General features: G+C 43.4%; 1 protein-coding gene across 3 annotated transcripts in view; it reads right to left on the bottom strand.

Annotated features, from left to right (window-relative positions):
• Positions 1 to 22,295, bottom strand: part of CORIN (corin, serine peptidase) — a 299,165-nt gene that overhangs the window by 75,978 nt on the left and 200,892 nt on the right. For all 3 annotated transcript variants that reach the window (XM_050947416.1, XM_050947417.1, XM_050947418.1), the window contains exons 8-10: positions 15,984 to 16,094; positions 12,807 to 12,929; positions 4,976 to 5,083 (exon numbers count right to left, since the gene is read on the bottom strand). In XM_050947416.1, coding sequence (XP_050803373.1) covers positions 4,976 to 5,083; positions 12,807 to 12,929; positions 15,984 to 16,094 — 342 coding nt within the window. The remainder of the gene's footprint in view (positions 1 to 4,975; positions 5,084 to 12,806; positions 12,930 to 15,983; positions 16,095 to 22,295) is intronic.

The following is a 22,295-nucleotide window of genomic DNA, read 5'->3' as shown; positions in this document are numbered from 1 at the left end:
GTCCTTGGGTTGCTAAAGTTTGAGAACCACTGAATTAGATCATGCAGCCCATCACCCAGTTGATCAGTTCAGTTTTACAGGACTCTATTAATCATGGTGGACTGATTTAAATCAAAGCAATTTAAATTGTCAATCAAGTTTAAATCAGCAAGCTGGAAACATTGATTTAAATCATCAATTTAAATATTGTTTTACATTTGTACCTTTTAGTTATATTTAGGGTTGTTAATTAATCGCAGTTAACTCACGTGATTAACTCAAAAAAATTAATCACAATTAAAAAAAATCACGATTAATCACACTGTTAATAAAATACCAACTGAAATTTATTAAATATTTTGGGATTTTTTCTACATTTTCAAATATATCGATTTCTGTTACAACACAAAATACAAAGTGTACAGTGCTCACTTTGTATTATTTTTATTAGAAATATCTGCACTGTAAAAATGATAAACAAAAAAAATAGGATTTTTCAATTCACCTCATACAAGTACTGTAGTGCAATATCTTTATCATGAAAGTGTAACGTACAAATGTAGATTTTTTTTTGTTATATAACTGCTCTCACAAACAAAAGAATGTAAAACTTTAGAGCCTACAAGTCCACTCAGTCTTACTTCTTGTTCAGCCAACCGCTAAGGCAAACAAGTTTGTTTACATTTACAGGAGATGCTGCTGCCTGCTTCTTATTTACAATGTCACCTGAAAGTGAGAACACACATTCGCATGGCACTTTTGTAGCCAGTGTTGCAAAGTATTTATGTGCCAGATATGCTAAACATTGGTAAGCTCTTTCATGCTTCGGCCACCATTCCAGAGGACATGCTTCCATGCTGATGATGCTCATTAAAAAATAATACATTAATTAAATTTGTGACTGAACTCCTTGGGGGAGAACTGTATGTCTTCAGCTCTGTCTTACCTACATTCTACAATATATTTCATGTTATAGTAGTCTTGGATGATGACCCAGCACATTTTTGTTTTAAGAACACTTCAGATTTGACAAAACACAAAGAATATACCAATGTGAGATTTCTAAAAAATAGCTACAGCACTTGACCCAAGGTTTAAGAATCAGAAGTGTTTTCCAAAATATGAGAGGGACGAGGTGTGGAACATGCTTTCAGAAGTCTTAAAATAGCAACACTCAGATGCGCAAACTACAGAACCACCAAACCACCAAAAAAAGAAAATCAACCTGCTGCTGGTGGCATCTGACTCAGATGATGAAAATGAACATGCATCGGTCCGCTCTGCTTTGGATCGTTATTGAGCAGAATCCATCTTCAGCATGGACATATGTCCTACAGAATAGTGGTTGAAGATGAAGAGGCATATGAATCTTTAGTGCATCTGGCACGTAAATAACTTGCAACTCTGGGTACAACAGTGCCATGCAATCACCTGTTCTCACTTTCAGGTGACACTGTAAACAAGAAACAGACAGCATTATCTCCTGTAAATTGTAACCAAGTTTGTTTGTCTGAGCAATTGGCTGAAGTAGGACTGAGTGGACTTGTAGTCTCTAAAGTTTTACATATTTCTACATTTGTAAGTTCAACTTTCATGATAAAGAGATTGCACTATAGTACTTGTATGAAGTGAACTGAAAAATACCAGGATAACTTTTAAAATATTTTTAAAATATACAATAAAAATAATTTGACTGGGCCTTATCCACTAACAAAATATTAGGCCCAGATCTGAATAAAAGCATTAATTATATTAGATATGAGGATGTCTGATATGACAGTAACGTCTCCATCAGCTCCCTTCGATACACTCTCAAAAAAAGCTTCTAAGACAAATGTACTGTCATTAAAAAGATGCCATGGCTACATTACGATGTCAGCCTAAATGGATTGGAAATTATGATGACCGGAGGGCATTCAGTCCATACTGAATGCTCTGAAATGTAGCCCCTGCTCTCACTATTTTCCAAAGTTACTGGACAGACATGTCATGTTTTACATGGGGATAATGCCTTCAACAGGTTATTCTTTAAAAATAAGTTTCTTTATGGTAAAACTGGTTAGAAATAAAGAAAAATACTTGATCAAAAATCATTTTTGCCCACTTTAAAAATAAACCAATGTGCATATTCCAAAAATGTCTCATTGAGGCCACCTACTTGTATAATATGTTTCATCTTTGTTAAATTTGAAAGTGTCAGAGTTGTAAACTCATAACTCAGGGTCTAAATCTACAGCCCGAAACTCTTTCAGCAGTAGCATATAGACTCATAGACTTTAAGGTCAGAAGGGACCATTATGATCATCTAGTCTGACCTCCTGCACAATGCAGGTCACAGAATCTCACCCACCCACATATGAAAGCTATAACACACTTCTTATGATCAAAGAACAGCTGGAAAACAACAACTCAGACTAATAATGTGCCTATTCTTAGGAAAACTATATCTCTATAGCCAAATTCATCACAGCCCAAGTAAACAGACCTTTTGCAAGAGGACCTTTGATTGGGGAGATGGTCATCCCTCAAAGTTGTGGAACACTGGCACTATTGTTACCAGCAGTAGCTGGAGAGATCTGGGACAGACACTGCTGCAACAATGCTGCTGTGAGACCCTTCTGATACCCCATACATCATTAAACATAAAACTAAGACAACTTATGAATCATGCCATATGCTACAAAGTCATAGCTGGCTAACATTGCGGTATGCTCCAAGCAATTCTGCAATAATTAATAAGATCCTTGGGAATGACATTCCCAAATCCCTCAGGCTTTGTCCTACATGATCTGCCAAAGTCAATATACTCACTTCAGGGCTAATTCTGTGAAGTGCTGAACACCCTTAACTCCCATTGTCTTCAATTAAGTTAAGGGCACTCAATATCTTGAATAATCAGACTGCATAACTACACAAAATAGGTTAGGGAGGGAATGGAAGGGGCTACAGCTAACTACACTAAATCTAAGGTCTGATACCAATATGATATGGAAGTCATTACCACCTTCCCTCTGAGACTGGTTCCCAAGCAAAGCCAAAGTAGTAGCCAGTCAATAGCTCATTTACAACTGAAATAATTCCAACCTGAATCTATGAGTTAAATTCCAAATTTTCTTTCATACCTGTTCAACTTACTCCTCAAAATGATTTTGCATCCTCCCAGTAAACAAATCACTGGGAACGATAAATCAAAACAGTGGATGTGATATACCTTGACTTTAGTAAAGCTTTTGATATGGTCTCCCACAGTATTCTTGCCAGCAAGCTAAAGAAGTATGGGCTAGATGAATGGACTATAAGGTGGATAGAGAGCTGGCTAGATCATCAGGCTCAGTGGGAAGTGATCAATGGCTCCATGTCTAGTTGACAGCCGGTATCAAGCAGAGTACCCCAAGGGTCAGTCCTGGGGCCAGTTTTGTTCAATATCTTCATTAATGATCTGGAGAATGGGATGGATTGCACCCTCAGCAAGTTTGCAGATGACACTAAACTGGGAGGAGTGGTAGATACGCTGGAGAGTAGTGATAGGATACAGAGGGGCCTAGACAAATTAGAGGATTGGGCCAAAAGAAATCTGATGAGGTTCAACAAGGACAAGTGCAGAGTCTTGCACTTAGGACGGAAGAATCCCATGTACTGCTACAGATTAGGGACTGAGTGGCTAGGCAGCAGTTCTGCAGAAAAGGACCTAGAGATTACAGTGGACGAGAAGCTGGATATGAGTCAGCAGTGTGCCCTTGGTGCCAAGAAAGCTAATGGCATTTTGGGCTGTATAAGTAGGAGCATTGCCAGCAGATTGAGGGACATGATCATTCCCCTCTGTTCAGCATGGGTGAGGCCTCATATGGAGTAGTGTGTCCAGTTTTGGGCCCCACACCATAAGAAGGATGTGGAAAAATTGGAAAGAGTCCAGCAGAGGGCAACAAAAATGATTAGGGGGCTAGAGCACATGATTTATGCAGATGCTGAGGGAACTGGGATAATTTAGTCTGCAAAAAAGAAGAATGAGGGGAGATTTGATAGTTGCTTTCAACTACCTGAAAGGAGGTTCCAAGGAGGAGGGATCTAGACTGTTTTCAGTGGTACCTGATGACAGAACAAGGAGTAATGGTCTCAAGTTGCAGTGGGGGCGGTTTAGGTTGGATATTAGGAAAAACTTTTTCCCTAGGAGGGTGGGGAAGCACTGGAATGGATTACCTAGAGAGGTGGTGGAATCCCCTTCCTTTGAGGTTTTTAAGGTCAGGCTTGACAAAACTTGGTTGGGATTATTTAGTTGGGGATTGGTCCTGCTTTGAGCAGGTGGTTGGACTGGATGAACTCCTGAGGTCCCTTCCTACCCTGATATTCTATGATTCTATGAAAACTTCCTATGAACAATCCATTCCTAGAGAGCACACTCTCCACAATTTTCTCCCTTTCTTTTCATCTTTCTCTAAAACTCCTCTTCAAACCATAGTACCCAATTGATCTCTTCTATATGCATTCATCGCTTGGCCTATTTTAACATCTGTCCAAAGCCAATCTTAATATTGTATTATCCTTATGTTTGGCCACCTGTTAAGGTACATACTAGACTGTATTTTGTTTAGGGAGACCTATGTTGATTCATGAGTCATGCTCTATATTTTGTTTCCTTTGTGCACATTTTAGTTTTCAACTTTATTTAAACAAATTGTAACAATGAACACCCACACAGCAGAACAAATCAAAGAAAACATGCTGAGGAAAAAAATTAGGGTCAAATGTCATAAAGACGTTTAAAAGTGCATGGCATCTTAGTCATGATTCAAGATAACAGATTTGTTTCTGGTTTGGCCTAACCAAGACCATTTCAACAATTTAACAGCTAGACTTGCAACCGTTAGTCATCAAATTAAGCTGAAATGAAAAGATTCTTTCCTTCTGTATACTGTACCACATCTTCATAAATTCAATTACAGTGAAAGCTCTGGAAATGTGCCCTGAGACAACGACAGGAAATACATGCTCTACTTACTACAGTTTGTCTGGTTATTGTTCATGTCACAGAGAGAAGAGGTGCCACAAGAATCAGGGCAGGAAGCATCAATACATCTCTGGTCCCCTCCCTGACATGGTGTTTGACCTGAAGAAAAAAACAATAAAAGTTTTTACTATAATGATTTAGTAGAGAAATAAAAGTGACAGTGTAGTGGTCAGAAGATACAGTTACAGATTAACAGACACAGACTAAAAGTGTTCCCAAGTTCATTAGATGGTTCAGTAACCATCTGCTGTTAAACCACCTGAGTACTTGTCATTTTCAAGATATTTTCTGTAGTGAGCATAGAGCCCCCCGCATTTCCACGACTACATCTGGACACCGGTGTTTAAAACATTTCTAAGGTGGAAAAAAACACATTGGTGTTTAACATAATTTCTCCTTTCTCTTTTCTTATCCCCAGGTCTAAATTAATATGTGAGAGAGTTTCTCTCTCAGATTCTGGGCTGTGCATGAGGAGTGCTTTCAGCTTGTCACATGGCTATTTGGAGAAGAGGAATAAGAAACTGGGTTAAAGGGGAATGGCATGTCCTCTTGCCTCCTGGCTGGTTAAAGTAGGGAAAGCCTGTGGGAATAATTCCTCTGTATTTCTCACCTGATTTGCTTTTTGTTTCGTAGACAATAAAACAAAGGGCCTTAAAAGACTAATGCCTAAAGCTTTGTTTTCCTTCCTTGGCTGGTGAAGCTGCCCACCAGCCTACAGAGCAGTGGTTCTCAACTTGTGTCCTGGGGGTCGTTTGTGGTCCAATCAGCTCACAACTGTGGCCTATCTTACATCCTCAGGGCCATAGAGGTAGTATATATATTTTATGGATGTGGCCCATTTAACACATAAAGAGCTGCATATGCAGCCCACAATGGTAAATAGGTTGGGAACCACTGCTATAGAGAGATATACAACAGCCAAATGCAGCAAAGCTTACATCTCACCAGAGAGCTTCCGTGTTTGAAACTTTGGCCCACCCACATTTCCGCTCACAGAATACTATCTCTACTGCTCTACTATCTCTATTACTATCTATGCGCTGTATGGCTCTGAGTCCTCTCCACCCAACTAAAATCTTTGCTAAGGGTACAGCGGGGCTGGCATTGAAAGTCACCTCCTTTATGTGGCTTTGGCTGTTTTGTAAAGTTATCTCAATTAACTGCTCTTGAACACAGAGACTCAAAAGTGTATAATATTATCAGTCCGTCAAGTTTAAAATCATATTACAATTGTCATTTGTCCTGCAGTAGTGTCCTTGGGCGCCAACCACCAGACACTGTGCAAACACACAATAAAGAGAGAAAACCCTGTCCCCAAAGAGCTCACAATCTAATTTATGTAGCTTAACACTGACCTAGGTGTATCAAGAGTATCTTTTCATTCTTTTGGTGGCTTCGCTTCATCTGGGGTATGGCAGAGGATGTATGTTTTACATCTTTACCACATTTGCTACAATACAATATGGTATGCACATACAGGAACTAATAGATTTTTGGTCTTTTTATTTTACAAGAGCACTTGATCCTAAAATGAAACTCATAGGATAGGAAAAATCTTTACAGACTTCCAAAATTGTCACAAATCTGGGCATTAAAACATATTTTTAAAGTCTTGCCACCACCACTCCTCAGCTACCTCCTATCCATCTCCCAAAGGGAGGTCCTTTCTCAAGTCCTTGGTATGCTAGCATCTGTGGTTACAGTACAGATTCTTTTTTAATCATAATACAGTCCACACTGAATTCCTATAAACACAGTCTGTCATGTCTTTAGAAAGCATCATAGACCCTGTTGTGATTACTTCCATATTGGATTTCTATTTTCACAGAATGAGACAGCATTAAGGTCGTAATTACATTTCCTTAAGGTATGTTTTCTCATTCAGCAATATCGTAAGCCAATACTCATTTGAGGATTATACAGATGAAGTAGCAAGTTACTGACCGTTCTCCTTCTCATATCTATTCAGATGATATCACAAGTGTGCTACTACTGCTCAACTGTTTTTTGAAGCCAAACCAACACCCTAAATCATTTAAGAACTTCTCTGCCTCTCTTAGATGCAGCCACACTCCTTTAATTGTGAAAAGATGAAAGAATGGTTACTTACCCTTCAGTAACTGGGGTTCTTCAAGATGCTGTAGTCAGTATGGATCCCACTCTAAGTGTACATGTACCTCATGTGCGCAAGCTCAAAATATTTTTAATAGTAATGTCTGTCAAGGAGGTGGAGCACCCCTGGGGAAAAGCAAAAGTCAGCGCTTATGGGCAGGAAGTCATGTGATCCACACTGACTACATCTTAAAGAACCAAGAAGGTCTGGTGTAATAATCATTCTTTGAGTACGTGTCACTGTGGATTCCACTGTAGATGACTAGCAAGCAGTATCTTCTTCAGGTTGGTGAACATGAGGAGTATCAACATCATCAGTCAAATAGAGACTGGAGTACAGTCTCCCAAACTTATCATTTGCTCTAGCAGCCAAGTCCAGTGCAAACTGCTCACATTTGTGAAGCATTATATTTCATGAGCAGCCGTGCAGATTCTGGATACTGGCATGTTGCAGAGACATGCTGAGGATGCTGCTTGAGCTCTGATAAAATGAGCCCTAACTGTCAGAAGGGCATCAGCCAGTTGGCAGCACAGTGAGATGCAATGTGTTATCCGTTTTGAAAGTCTTTAGGATGAAATGGCTTACCCCTTTGAAGCGGCCAGCCACAGTCACAAATTGATGTAAAGATTGTCTGAACGATTTGATCCTGTCAGCATAGTACTGGAGTGCTCTGCATATGTCCAAAGTATGGAGCTTCTTCTCCCCTAGGATGGAATGTGGCTTTGGGAAAAACACAGGTAAGTTGATGGAATTCTGAAACCATCTTGGGGAGGAATTTTTCATGAGCTTTCAGGACCACCTTATTGCTCTGAAATGAGATTCATGTACGTTCTGCCATGAACACCTGGAGCTCACTGGCTGAAGTGATGGCAACCAGGAATACCGTTTTGAGAGGAAAATGGTGGATGGAGCACTTCAAGAGGGACTGTGAAGGACAGCACTGAACTCCCACACTGGAGCAGAGTCTCTAACCAGTGGATAGGCATGCATAAGGCCATTAAGAAATTTGGATGCCATTGGATGGGTGAAGATCAAAAGTGACTATCAGTGGATGATATGCTGATATTGCAGCCAAATGGACCTTAACTCAACTGAATGAAAGTCCAGAGTGTTTTATTTCCAAGAAGTAGTCCAGAATCTTTGGTATCAGATCCTGCACCAGGTCTAAGATGTTGGGCCATCCATATAGAGAACCTTTTCCATTTAGAGTAAGTTTTCCTTGTGGATAGTGTCCTACTCCATGCCAGTATTCCCTGAACATATGAGTAGTCCCTTTCCATGATGCTCATCCAGTTAACATCCAGACCATCAGCTGCCAAACTTTGGATGTAGATAGAATATTGAACTCTGATCTTGAGACAACAGGTCTAGCCAGTCCAGGAACCTGATTAGGAGTTGTGCAGACATCTGCATCAAATTAATCAGTCAGAACAGTCTCAGCCATAGGGAATGGTGTGAATCTTGTCTGGTCTCATCTGGCTTTGGCAATAACCATGGGGATTAGTGTGATCGGTGGCAAGGTGTAAAGAAAGCCCTGATTCTATTACAGAAGGAAGGCATCCAGCAAAGATCGCTGGTTCTTGCCTCCTCTGGAACAGAAGTTTGGGTACTTGACAACAAACACTAGTTTCCCCACTGGTGGAATATTGAGTTGATGATGGATTCATCAGTGACCACTCATGGTTGGTAACAGACTGCTTGATGAGGAGGTCTGCCAGGTCACTGTTGTCTCCCAGAAGTTGAAGCTGTGTTGGATTTATGCTGCATGGGGAGCACCAGTTTGATAACATGATCGCTAACTTGTGGGGGCTGGTGGAGCAGGGAGACAGGGATCAGGCACCCCCTTGTTCGTTTAGATAATATATTGCAGATGTATTGTCTGTCAGTATCACAGTGTCACAGGACCAGGAGGAATGCCAAACATATCAACCTGATGGTTCTGAGCTCTAAGATGTTTATCATAGTTTCATTTCTTCCAAGAACCAAACCCCTTGTATCTGCAGATTATCCTTGTGGACTTCCCAACCTTTACCAGATGGGTCCATGACTATTTCTCTGAATGGTGTCAGGAAGCAATCACCAGGTCAATGTCATAAGTATGTGGAATGGAACCACAATAACTTGCTCATCTGACATGTTGCAGGAGAGTACACTGAGCTGAGACAGAATGTAGGGATCCCAGGTGAAGGCTGGCAAAATGTGTCATGTATGTACCTGTGGACGAATGCCTAATAATTCTGGGGTATAAATGCCCAAGGATCTGAATGTTGCCTCATCTTTTGGTACACTAAATAAATCTATGCCATCAAAAGGTAAGTCCTCAATTGTCACCTGGACCACTCTTGGTATTCCAGATGCCCAGCACATTGTGATTGTCACGGCCATAAAACGGACAGTTGTACAGGGTTCATCCATTGCCATTTGTAGCACTGCTTTGGCTATCATCTACCCTAACTTGACCGTGTCTTTTACTTTTTACCTTTATTTCTACAGGAGCCAAGACAGAAATGGGTCACCCCTTCCCACATCAAAAAACTGTTTTCATGAACGGTGCTTGACAATTCACTATGTGGAATTGGAGGGCTGCCTAAGAATAGACTTTCTGGACAAAAGTATCCAACTCTTTGGTGTCCTTGTCTTGATATCCTTGGTGGATCTGGTCTTCTCCTACACTACAGAGATGACAAGCAACCCCAGTATCAAATGGGCATAAAAATGCTAGAAGTCCTTAGGTGGGACCTAGTAGTGTTTTTCCACCCACTTCGAGGTTGGGGGGAGTAAGACCAGGTGTGCCCCGGATACTGTGCTGGATCCAGAGAACCTTCAAAATACAAAGTACAGACTGAGGCAGTGTGGTCTGTCTGGATCAGTAGAGGGAAACAAAGTTACAGGACTAGCATGAGCTACTGAAACCTTGCCAAAGGCAGACTGGTGTGGGGGTACCAAAAGTTTAAACAAGATGAAGATAACTATTTGAATGTGTGAAAGCTTAGCTGAACAGGCCCATGTCTACAGATTCTCCGATTCTCCCATTACCATTCTGAAATTGAGTATATGGAGACTATATACTTTTATTTTAAAAGATCAGATGGTCAACTAGCATGTGGGCATGCCACGTCTTCCCCCAGGCTTGAATAATTTCTGAACTGAACGCTCTCATTAACATTAAAAGTATATTAATTTACTCTTTCAATTGTCTTAGGGAGACTTTCAGTGTGCCACCTCCAGCCCACACTAACGTAATATTTGGCTTCACTGTAAACTGATTCTGCACACGTGTGTGCGACACAAGAATCCGCACAATTTGGGAGTTTCTTAAGCACATATTTGGTAGCATTACACAGTTATAGAGAAATTTAAAATAAAAGGCCATTTTCTCACTATTTAAAAAAAATTAGCATGGCGGGGCTGGGGGAGGGAGGTGTTTTCGTGTTTGGGCTCTGTCTGGAATTAAGTTCTTGAAGAAAATTTGAGAAAATCCCTTCATCCAGTCTGAATTTGGTAAAACACACTATTCTCATGCTTTAGAATTCCAGTCATATTTCCTCAGACAGAGCTACAGCAGAAAAGATTGAACTTAGAAAGCCAAAGCTGGGCATGGTCCTAAGTGAGGACAAAACCCATTGCAGGGATTGTTCTGGCAAAGCTATGACTCCTTGAAAACTGTTTACTGAGCATACAAGACAGATGCACACAGTTCCCCTATGCAAAGCTAGTTCAAAGAAGAGATCAAAGAATCTACAAGTTCTCTTGGCTTTGATAGCAAAGCTTGTGAGCTATGTAAATGGACATTATAACAAAAGAATTTACAAGCTCAGATGGCAGAGACAGCAGAATATGTGAAGCACACAGTCTGAGTAGGTCTCAGCTGCACCCTTAGGAAAAACACAGGAATGTCCTCTGCCTTTACAACGTGCAGCTTATTTCCCTTAGTACAACAGCCAGTGCCTGGAGTATGGTGGAGCTGAGAGATGGCCCAATCTGTTCTGTATGCCCCAGGGGCAGTAGGGAAGGGGTGGTCCCTGAACTCCCAAATGTATGGACAGGAATTCTGCCTGGCTCTTCTTTGGACCGTGCAATGGGCAAAATAGCAATCTCCACAGTATGCATCCTGACAAGAACCAGGCAGAACTTCAGTCCTAAGTGAATTTAGAGAGATGCTTTCCCAGTGGGAAAACTTGACGAGGTTGTCCAAATGAATGTCCCTGCTCTATAGCAGATTGCTAAAAGTGTTTAACTGCATTTTGCTAAATATTTAGGGATAATGAACAGAAGAGGAAATGTTCTTATAATTTAAAGGCATTGCAGCTAACGTGTTTAGATGGGAACACTTTAAGCTGTAAGCATATACTCAGAATATTGACTGTATAATAATGGCCCCTTCTCACTCTTGATCGGCTCCTTGTATCTTTGAGACATATCTGGTCACTTTACTGACAGAAACAAAATTTTATTACTCTTAGTCCCACAGTGGCAAGAAAAACAATGAGTGAGAGAGAGAAAGCAAGAGAGACAGACATGCACCTAGATTCTATTGTGCCTCATGCATCAATGTTTCAGCTAAATCGTCTTGTACTAGCGATGAATAATTTAAGAGGCAGAAAGTAAGGTGGATGTGACAAGGCTACTTTGGAAAGGCATCTTTCAGAGGCTGCTAGAAACAGTACTACAGTTTCGAGCATATTCCACTCTCCTTTCTCAGCTCCCCTCCTTTCCCCTCTATCTTGCAACCTCCAACAGGAGAAGTAGAGGGACCTGGAAAGTACAGTATAAGGCTGGGTATGCAGAGAATGACAACAAAAATAGACACCAGAGAAAGGGAAATATGGAGGAGAGGAAACTGAGCCTTGATTGGGGTTGCACAGATATAACTGAGGGCAACATTTGGCTCTGGGTTTTACATCTTCATATGACAGAAATGTAAAAACTATCCTGCTGTAGCTTTCACCAATGCAAAATGTAAGATCTAACAATCTTAGTAGAGGAGAATGAGTTGAAATATCTCTGCTTTACTTCTTCAGTTATTCTTTAGACGCGATGACTTAAAATAGCAATGGGAAGTGCCAGAGAACTGAGTGGAGGAGGGAAAGGAACAGAAGAATTGAAAAAGGCACCAAATGACCCCAGAAGAGAGTAGACTTATGTGAAAGGATTTCCTTTTTTCCAAAGTGTGTCAGTTCTGTGTTCTGCCATTATTGCCAGTTGTGAGCATTTACACCATGCCTGTTTTTTCCCCTACTGAGCTTCCCACATTTAACCAGTAGTTCAACAATGAGAACACCTTCATTCTCTAATTCTCTGTTTTCAATCAGGAGAGTCTTTCCCCAGGAGGTTCCTTGCCAACTGGCAAAACCCACTAATGATATGTAAATGCCATTGTGCCATCCTAACCTCAGGGAAACTCTTAACAGTTGGGTTCATTGAAATACAGAGAATACTAGTATTTTTTAAAAAACTGATTAGTTATGAAACCAAATTCTAGAATGGCATTTCCATCTCTCTTTGCTTACCCTCAGGGTAGATTCTTCAGGAGCAGTTAAGAAAAAGTTCTGACTGTAACGTGGAGGGGCAGGGGATGGGGGAGCACTTCTTGTGTGCCAGTTGGGGGACAGACATCCTTATGTCCTTATTTCCCACAAGGAAGTTCCAGTACAGAGGGGTCATTGGGGATTGGTTGACTTACTGCAAAGAAAATGAAACACAGCATACCCTTATTTTCACTGCAATTATCTTCATCACTTCCATCTTTACAGTCATTATCCCCATCACACTGGAAAGCACTGGGAATGCACTGTCCGTTTCTGCACTCCACCAGACCCTGACTGTAACATGCTGGGGAAACAAGAACACATTCCAATCATCCTGCATGTCTACAGGTCTCTCATTTCTTTTAAACATAATTTTTGAAAAAAATATTATTGGAAGGGCTGGCAGCAATGCTTAGAAAGATAGCCGAACACTTATCATTATAAAGACCCTGTTTTCAGCTGCTTATAACTTCCTCAAATTTTAACCATTTGGGTTGAAATTTTCCTCATCAGGTGTCTGGCTCAGGCTAAATTCTTCTGGAAAATTTTAGCCAAATGGTTTGGCTTTTTCTAAGAATGAGGCTAAGGAAAAATAAGTTGTTTTGCCCATGTTGTGCAAAAATCTTCAGTGCCTGCATTCTTGAAATTTGGCAGGGGGTGGGCTTTAGCTGTCTCTGAGCAAAAACATCCACATTTTGCCAAGTGATAAGACTTTGGGGGGAAAAAACAGTTTACACATGATCAGTAGATTTTTGCAGATACATTTTTGGAAGATTCTGTCTGCTTTGGGCATGCTCCAGCCTTTTCCTCAGCAGGACTTTCCATGTAATATCAGCTGTGGGATGATGATAGCTCTGCCTGGTCCAGTATGGGTAGCTGAACGGAGAGCCTCTCTTTCCTGTGCGCTCAATGGGTATGGCTACACAGGGATAAAAAACACACAGCTGGCCCAGGTCAGTTGACTTGGGCTCACGGGACTCAGGCTCTGGGCTGAAAAATTACTATGTCTCTACTTCAAAATGCTTACAATTTAAGAATGACAGTTGCAGTATTCCAACTTAAATGATAATGAACCAGAGGAAACTACAATACATTTTGACAATCAGAAGGAAAGGTTAAGAACATAAGAACAGCCATACTGGATCAGATCAATGGTCCACCTAGCTCAGTATCCTGTCTTCCAACAGTGGCCAATGCCAGGTGCTTCAGAAGGATTGAACAGAACATGTAATCATCAAATGATCCATCCCCGTCACCCATTCCCAGCTTTTGGCAAACAGAGGCCTGGGACACTTCAGAACATGGTTTTGCACCCGTGTCAATCCCAGCTAATAGTCATTGATGGAGCTATCCTCCATGAACTTATCTAGCTCTTTTTTGAACTCGGTTATAGTCTTGGCCTTTATCACAGCCTCTGGCAAAGAGTTCCAGAGGTTGACTGTGTATAGTAGGAAGAAATACTTCTTTTTGTTTGTTTTAAACCTGCTGCCTACTAATTTCATGTGGTGACCCTTAGTTCTTGTGTTATAAGAAGGAGTAAATAACATTTCCTTATTTACTTTCTCCACACCAGTCATAATTTAATAGACCGCTATCATATGCTCCCTTAGTTGTCTCTTTTCCAAGCTGAAAAGTCCCAGTCTTATTAATCTCTCCTCATATGGAAGCCCTTCCATATCCCTAATAATTTTTGTTGCCCTTTCCTGTACCTTTTCCAATTCCAATATATCTTTTTTGACACGGAGTGACCAGATTTGCACACAGTATTCAACATGTGGGGATACCATATAGAGGCAATATGATATTTTCTGTCTTATTATCTATCACTTTCCTAATGATTCTCAACATTGTTTTAGCTTTTTTGACTGCCACTACACACTAAGTGGAAGTTTTCAGATAACTATGCACAATCATAGAAGATTAGGGTTGGAAGAGAGCTCAGTAGGTTATCCAGTCCAACCCCCTGCTCAAGGCAGGACCAACACCAACTAAATCATCCCAGCCAGGGTTTTGTCAAGTTGGGCCTTAAAAACCTCTAAGGATGGAGATTCCACCACCTCCCTAGGTAACCCGTTGCAGTGCTTCACCACCCTCCTGGTGAAATAGTTTTTCTTGATATCCAACTTAGACATCTCCCACTGCAACTTCAGACCATTGCTTCTTGTTCTGCCATCTGCCGCCACTGAGAACAGCATAGGTCCATCCTCTTTCAGGTAGTTGAAGGCTGCTATCAAATCCCCCTTCACTTCTCTCTTCTGCAGACTAAATAAACCCAGTTCCCTCAGCCTCTCCTTGTAAGTCATGTGCCCCAACCCCATAATCATTTTTATTGCCCTCTGCTGGACTCTCCCCAATTTGTCCACATCCTTTCTGTAGTGGAGGGCCCAAAACTGGATGCAGTATTCCAGATGTGGCCTCAGCAGTGCTGAACAGACTCCAAGATCTCTTTCTTTAGGGGTAACAGCTAATTTAGACCCCAGCATTTTATATGTATAGTTGGGATTATGTTTTCCAGTGTGCAGTATTTTGCATTTATCAACATTGAATTTAATTTGCCATTTTGTTGCCCAGTCACCCAGTTTTGTGAGCTCCCTTTGTAACTCTTCGTAGTCTGCTTTGGACTTGACTATCTTGAGTAGTTTTGTAATTGCAAATTTATAACTGCAAATTTTGCCACCTCACTGTTTATCCCCTTTTCCAGATCATTTATGAATATGTTGAACAGTACTGGTCCCTGTACATCCCCCGGGGGACACCACTATTTACCTCTCTCCATTGTGAAAACTGACCATTTATTCCTACCCTTTGTTTCCTATATTTTAACTAGTTGCTGATCCAAGAGAGGCCCTTCCCTCTTATCCCATGACAGCTTACTTTGCTTAAGAGCTTCTGATGAGGGACCTTGTCAAAGGTTTTCTGAAAATCTAAGTACACTACATACACTGGATCACCCTTGTCCACAAGCCCCTACTCAAAGAATTCTACCAGACAGGTGAGGCATGATTGCCCTTTACAAGAATCATATTGACTCTTCCCCAACAAATTGTGTTCATCTACGTGTCTGATAATTCTATTCTTTAGTATAGTTTCAATCAATTTGCCTGGTACTGAAGTTAGGTTTACTGTCCTGTAATTGCCAGGATCACCCCTGGAGCCCATTTTTAAAAATTGGCATCACATTAGCTAACCTCTAGTTTAATTATGTTTGCCACAGTATGTTACCCGCAAGGACATTTACCACTTACTAAGCTATATGAAATCAAATTACCTTAAATTCTTGTCTTTCTAGCAATATTCCATCCTTAACATTTTGTTAAAACAATACTGATAAGGAGACTAAAGAAATTAGGTAACTTACAGCAATTGACTTCATCTGACTTGTCTATACAATCATGGTCACCATCACATACCCAGTCTACCGTTATACATCTTCCATCTCCACATCGATGTTGCTTCAATGGATTGCAATCTGATGAAAAATTAGAAGAGGGGGAAAAAAACAGAAAAGAAAGAAAAAAATTAACAACAATTGTGTAATTCCTATTTCTCTGCTTGACAATTCCATGCTCTGAAAAGGTTATTATCATTACAAATTTGGCAATTTAGTGTTAGATTAACTACAGTACACAAGGTTACCAAACCTGCAGTATTACTTAAACTATTTTATACTTATAGTAAATGCCTTGAACAAGGCAAAAACTGATATAAAGTGAGGTCAGAATGCTGAGAGAGATGGCGCTTGCACCAGCTCTCTAGTCACTATTAGCACTAATTAGGTTGCTAGAGAAGGCCTAATTGGTCAGAGATAGGCCTGATTACTAGGCAGAGGTTAGGAAGTTGTAACCTGAAGAATTATTACACTTATAAGATTATGTATTGGGGAGAAACATGTACTTGTTACAGATAACTGGTTCTTTTCCTAGGCAGGTAATTAGAGTTAATTGAGAAGATGGTTATTTGATGAAACACACAGAAACTTTATTTAATACAGACAAGTATAATTGACATAGTAGGAAAGGATCAATATACATAAATATAAGGATAAGATAAGTGCAGTAAAGTGGTTTCCTGTATTGTTCATACTTACAATCTTGCATGGTGCATACACACAATTTATGGAGACCATTGAAAACCAAGACAGAAGGGAAAGTAAGTGGAGCCCATCAGAAGGGAGGTCCTGATTCAGTTTATACCATCTCGGAGATGCAACAAACCCAAAGAAATTGGAACTGAGTGTCATATTTTATACCATTCCTTATGGTAACAGTATGGATATATACCATATTTGATCCTTTCCCCTAATTATTACAAGGTCAAGAACTGCCCCATCCACATGTGGCCTTTGGGGTGTCCGTAATTAAGCATCAAATATTAATATTCATGATTTATATACTTTTTTTCTTAATAATTCCTATCTGTAAATGAGGTCTAACTGCTTACATACTCCATAGCAACCTCATTGCCAAAGCCCCCTGTGATGAGATTCCTGGGCTGAAACCTGGACTCTGGGACCACTGAGCCCTCCAAACCTACCAGCCTGAGCTGCTTCTCATATGGTCATGTTAATGTCAAGCTACAAGCCTCTGACAGGCACTGCATTTACACAGCCAGCCACAGGCAGGGACACACTCAACTGACTTATGACCTCCCAGCTACTCAGGAACCATCACTAGGGAGGTTTTAGCCAGTTCTCCCACAATTCCAGAATGGTGCTGTCTTGCACTGGTCAGAACCTGGCCAATGTAAACTTATTACTTAATTCACTACTGCTTCATAGGAAAGTGGACATGCACCAGCCTTTGTAACCCAAGTTGAGATTCCCCTAGCTCTTCAATCAAAAACACACTGTTTCAGATAAAATATAAAACAGATGTATTAATTATAGAAAGATAGATTTTAAGTGATTATAAGTAAAAGGCATAGAGATCAAAGTTGGTTACCTAAGAACTAAAAATAGAAATAGTCTAAATTCTAACTTTGACAGACTAAGCAAGATTTGAATCAAACAGTTTCTCACTCCACAGGCAGCTTACAGTTCCTCAAAACACAGACAGGACTCCGATTCAGCCTGGGACCAGTATCCCTAGTTCCAAGTCTTTGTCTTCCAGATGATCTTCTGGATGTTGAGGTGGGGGAGAGAACAAGTGATGATGTCACTCCCTCTCTTTTTATACTTTCTTCCAGCTGCTAGAAAGATCCTTGCTGTGATATGGGGGTCAGGCAGTCCCCATTGGTCAAGCAGCCTCCATTGCGCACATGCCTACTCTAAGGAGCCTCTGCGATAGTCAATTCTTTTTGGTGGGCCATCTACTCCTGTCTGGCCCTCCTTTGTTGCAACTGAAAGGCTGGCTGTGGGTGTCTCCAAACCTTACAACATATTTCAGTAGCACATGTAGCAATACTTCATAACTTTACATACAATGATAGTACATATAAACCAACAGGAATTTTATTAATGTTCAACAAATCAAGAGTTTTAAAATGATACCTTGCAAGATATACGTTGTACAAAACATATCAACATTTGGCAGTGGTGAATATGGGGGTTGCAGGGTGCTACATTGAGTTGCAGAGTGTCACACACACCCTTCTTGCAGATCTCTGTGGTGCACTGTACTCATTTGTGGTTACTTGTTTGTCTCCCAGAATGAGAGTGAAAAGTTTCTGACTTGGGGTTATTTCCTTAGATTTTTCTCATTTCAGGTACACTTTAGCCATTAGTAAAATTCCTTGTGACGGGGCGTGACTCACCACTCTGGTGCCTCCTGTCAGCTGTCTTGGGAATTAGCTCTTTTTGACACCCTCTTCTGGTGTTGCCTTGCTGTCACTTCTGCTCTGTGAAACACGTCACTCCCAGGACCACGGCATGCTCTTCAATGACACAGCCATCCAGCTGTGCTGCACTCTGTGCTCCCCACTTCCAGGGGTATATCATGGTCCCTTAGTCCAGCCACTTTTTCAGTGGTGAGTAGGGTCGTGGGGGACCCGGGCCCACCCACTACTCTGGGTCGAGGCCCAGGGATGCTGTGGATGGCCACTGCTTCTGCCGCCCCCTCTGACTCCTCTGTAGGTTTCCCTGGGCCACTTCCCTGTGGCCCCAGCACCCTCTTTTCCCTTGCCTCAGAGCCACAGCCTGCAGCACATCAGGAGCTGCCTTTAGCTCCCTGGGTCTCTGCCTGCAGCACTGCTCTGTCCAGGTGCTTGCTGCCTTCAGCCTGCAAGGCAGCCAGTCCACCTCACTCCTCAAACTCCAGGGAGGACTGAAGCTGCTCTGTTCTGCAGCCCTTCTTATATGGGCCAACCCGGCCCTGATTGGCTGCTCATTGCAGTCCCTCTGATTGGCTGCATCCTGCGCAGCCTCCCCAGGGCTCTATTAACCCCTTAGATCTCAGTGTGGGGCAGGCATCCCATCACATTCCTGCACAAAGCTTTCATCTAGTATAACAGACCCTTAACTCTAGCAACCTTAATAATCCATATACTTATGTTCACCTATTTGCCCCCCATGCAAGCTCGAAGCTAATGTAAGCAATACAACCCTGTCACTCCTATAATGTAATTTTACCTCTAACACGCATAAAATCACCCACAAGATGTGAGAGGGGACCATAGGTCATAAGATCAAGTCAGGTTAATGAGCTAATTAACCCATTAGCAGGCAAGTGTTTAAAAAGGAGCACAGGAAAGAAGTGCTTGACGAGGAAGGGGGAAGAGAAGAGGCGAGGCTAGGAGAGTCTGACAAGGCAGCTCTTGGAGTAGAGACATCTCAGCCACTCACTCCTGGAAGAAAGGGCCAGAAAGCTGGAAAACAGTGCAAGCATGTGGTTGCACTGATATGCACTGATGGAGGGAATGAGACACTGTAAATAAAGTACATGCTGGTGTTCACAAGCAGGAAGTCTCAGAGTGGTCTGTGTTGGTGGAAGAGGTGGGGGTACAGCAGCTGTGACCTGTCACAATGTCACCCTAAGGCAACTGCCATGTTTCCAATAGTGACTATCATACTATAGACAAGACGGTTACTCACCTTTGTAACTGTTGTTCTTCGAGATGTGTTGCTCACATCCATTCCAGTTAGGTGTGCACGCCGCGCGTGCACGTTCGTCGGAAACTTTTTACCCTAGCAACTCCAGTGGGCCGGCAGGTCGCCCCCTAGAGTGGCGCCGCCATGGCACCCGATATATACCCCTGCCGGCCCACCCGCTCCTCAGTTCCTTCTTGCCGGCTACTCCGACAGTGGGGAAGGAGGGCGGGTGTGGAATGGATGTGAGCAACACATCTCGAAGAACAACAGTTACAAAGGTGAGTAACCGTCTTTTCTTCTTCGAGTGATTGCTCACATCCATTCCAGTTAGGTGAATCCCAAGCCATACCTAGGCGGTGGGGTCGGAGTGAGAAGTAGCGGCACGGAGCACTGCAGATCCGAAGGCCGCGTCCTCTCTGGACTGCTGGACCAGGGCGTAGTGGGAAGCAAAGGTGTGGACCGATGACCAGGTCGCTGCCCGACAGATTTCCTGGATGGGCACACGGGCGAGGAAAGCCAGCGACGACGCCTGCGCCCTGGTAGAGTGCGCAGTCACACGGCCCGTAGGAACGTGGGCCAGCTCATAGCAGGTCCTGATACAGGATGTTACCCACGAGGATAACCTCTGCGAGGAAATGGGAAGCCCCTTAATGCGGTCCGCTACTGCCACGAAAAGCTGGGGGGATTTGCGGAACGGTTTGGTCCTCTCCACATAGAACGCGAGAGCCCTACGGACATCAAGCGAGTGGAGTTGTTGCTCCCTGTGTGAAGAATGAGGTTTCGGGAAAAAAAACCGGGAGGAATATCTCTTGGTTGACGTGGAAGGCTGAGACCACCTTGGGGAGAAAGGCAGGGTCCGGCCTCAGCTGCACCTTATCTTTATGGAAGACTGTATACGGGGGATCTACCGTGAGAGCCCGGAGTTCCGACACCCGTCTAGCTGAGGTAATAGCTACTAAAAAGGCAGTCTTCCAAGAAAGATAGAGTAGGGAGCAAGTAGCTAACGGCTCGAAGGGGGGCCCCATGAGCCGAGACAACACCAGGTTAAGATCCCAGGTAGGGGCAGGGGGTCGGACGTTAGGGTATAGACGTTCCAGCCCCTTAAGGAATCTAGTCACCGTCGGGTGAGAGAAAATGGAGCGGCCATCCCCACCCGGGTGAAAGGTGGAGATAGCCGCCAGGTGGACCCACAGGGACGATATCGCCAGGCCCTGTTGTTTGAGGGACCAAATATAGTCCAAAATATTGGCCACCAAAATTTCCATCGGGAGGAGACCTTTCTCCACGCACCAACAGGAGAAACGCTTCCACTTTGCCGAGTATGTCGCTCTAGTGGAAGGCTTCCTGCTGCCCAAGAGTACCTCACGTACCGGGGTGGAGCAGCGCAACTCAGAACTGGTCAGCCACGCAGGAGCCACGCTGCTAGGTGCAGCGACTGGAGGTCCGGGTGACAGAGAGTTCCATGGTCCTGGGTGATCAGGTCCGGGTGAAGGGGCAGGGGAACTGGGTCGGCTATGGCCAGGTCCAGCAACGTGGGGTACCAATGCTGTCTGGGCCACGCCGGGGCTACCATGATCACGCGGGCCCTGTCCCTGCGCACCTTCAGAAGGACCCTGTGGACCAGCGGGAACGGGGGGAACGCGTAGAACAAGTGGGTCGTCCACGGAATAAGGAAGGCGTCCGCTATAGACCCGGGTTCCTGGCCCTGAAAGGAGCAGAACGCCTGGCATTTCCTGTTCCCCCTGGACGCGAAGAGGTCCACGCGGGGACAACCCCACCTCTGGAAGATCGAGAGGGCGACGTCCGGGCGAAGGGACCACTCGTGCGAGAGGAAGGATCTGCTCAGGCGGTCCGCCAGCGTGTTCCGTACTCCGGGGAGGAAGGAAGCCGTGAGGTGAATGGAGTGGGCTATACAAAAGTCCCAGAGTCGCATCGCCTCGTGACATAGGGGAGAGGATCTGGTGCCGCCCTGCTTGTTGATATAGTACATGGTCGTCGTGTTGTCGGTAAATACCGCGACACAACGACCCCGAAGCTGGTGACAGAACGTTTGACAAGCAAGGCGGACCGCTCTCAACTCCCGCATGTTGATGTGTAGCTTCACCTCCTGTGGGGACCACAGGCCCTGTGTTCTCAGGGTTCCCAGGTGGGCCCCCCAGCCGAGATCTGAGGCATCCGTCGTTAGGGACACCGAGGGCTGGGGCGGGTGGAATGGGAGCCCCGCACACACTACGGACTGGTCTAGCCACCAGCTGAGAGAATCCAACACCCCCTGGGGGACTGTGATCAGCATGTCTAGTGGTTGCCTTGCCGGCCGGTAATGTGCGATGAGCCACGACTGGAGGGGCCTCATGCGGAGCCGTGCGTACCCGGTCACAAATGTGCAGGCTGCCATATGGCCTAACAGGGTTAGACATGTCCGTATCGATGTCAAGGGGGCTGCCAGCAAGCGCTGAACGATCGCTGACAACGCCTGGAACCTTGGCAACGGCAGAAGGGCCCTGGCCACGGTGGAGTCCAGGACGGCCCCAATGAACTCCACCCTCTGCGAGGGGAGCAGGGTGGACTTGTCCACGTTGATCATGAGGCCCAAGGTAGCAAACAGGCCGGTGATCCTGCAGACGTGGCTGCAGACCTGCAGCTCCG

The sequence above is a fragment of the Gopherus flavomarginatus genome, chromosome 3 (genome assembly GCF_025201925.1).
Source record: "Gopherus flavomarginatus isolate rGopFla2 chromosome 3, rGopFla2.mat.asm, whole genome shotgun sequence".
NCBI classification, from domain to species: domain Eukaryota; kingdom Metazoa; phylum Chordata; order Testudines; family Testudinidae; genus Gopherus; species Gopherus flavomarginatus.
Note: the sequence above shows the minus strand (reverse complement) of the source record. Positions and strands in the feature narration are given on the sequence as shown.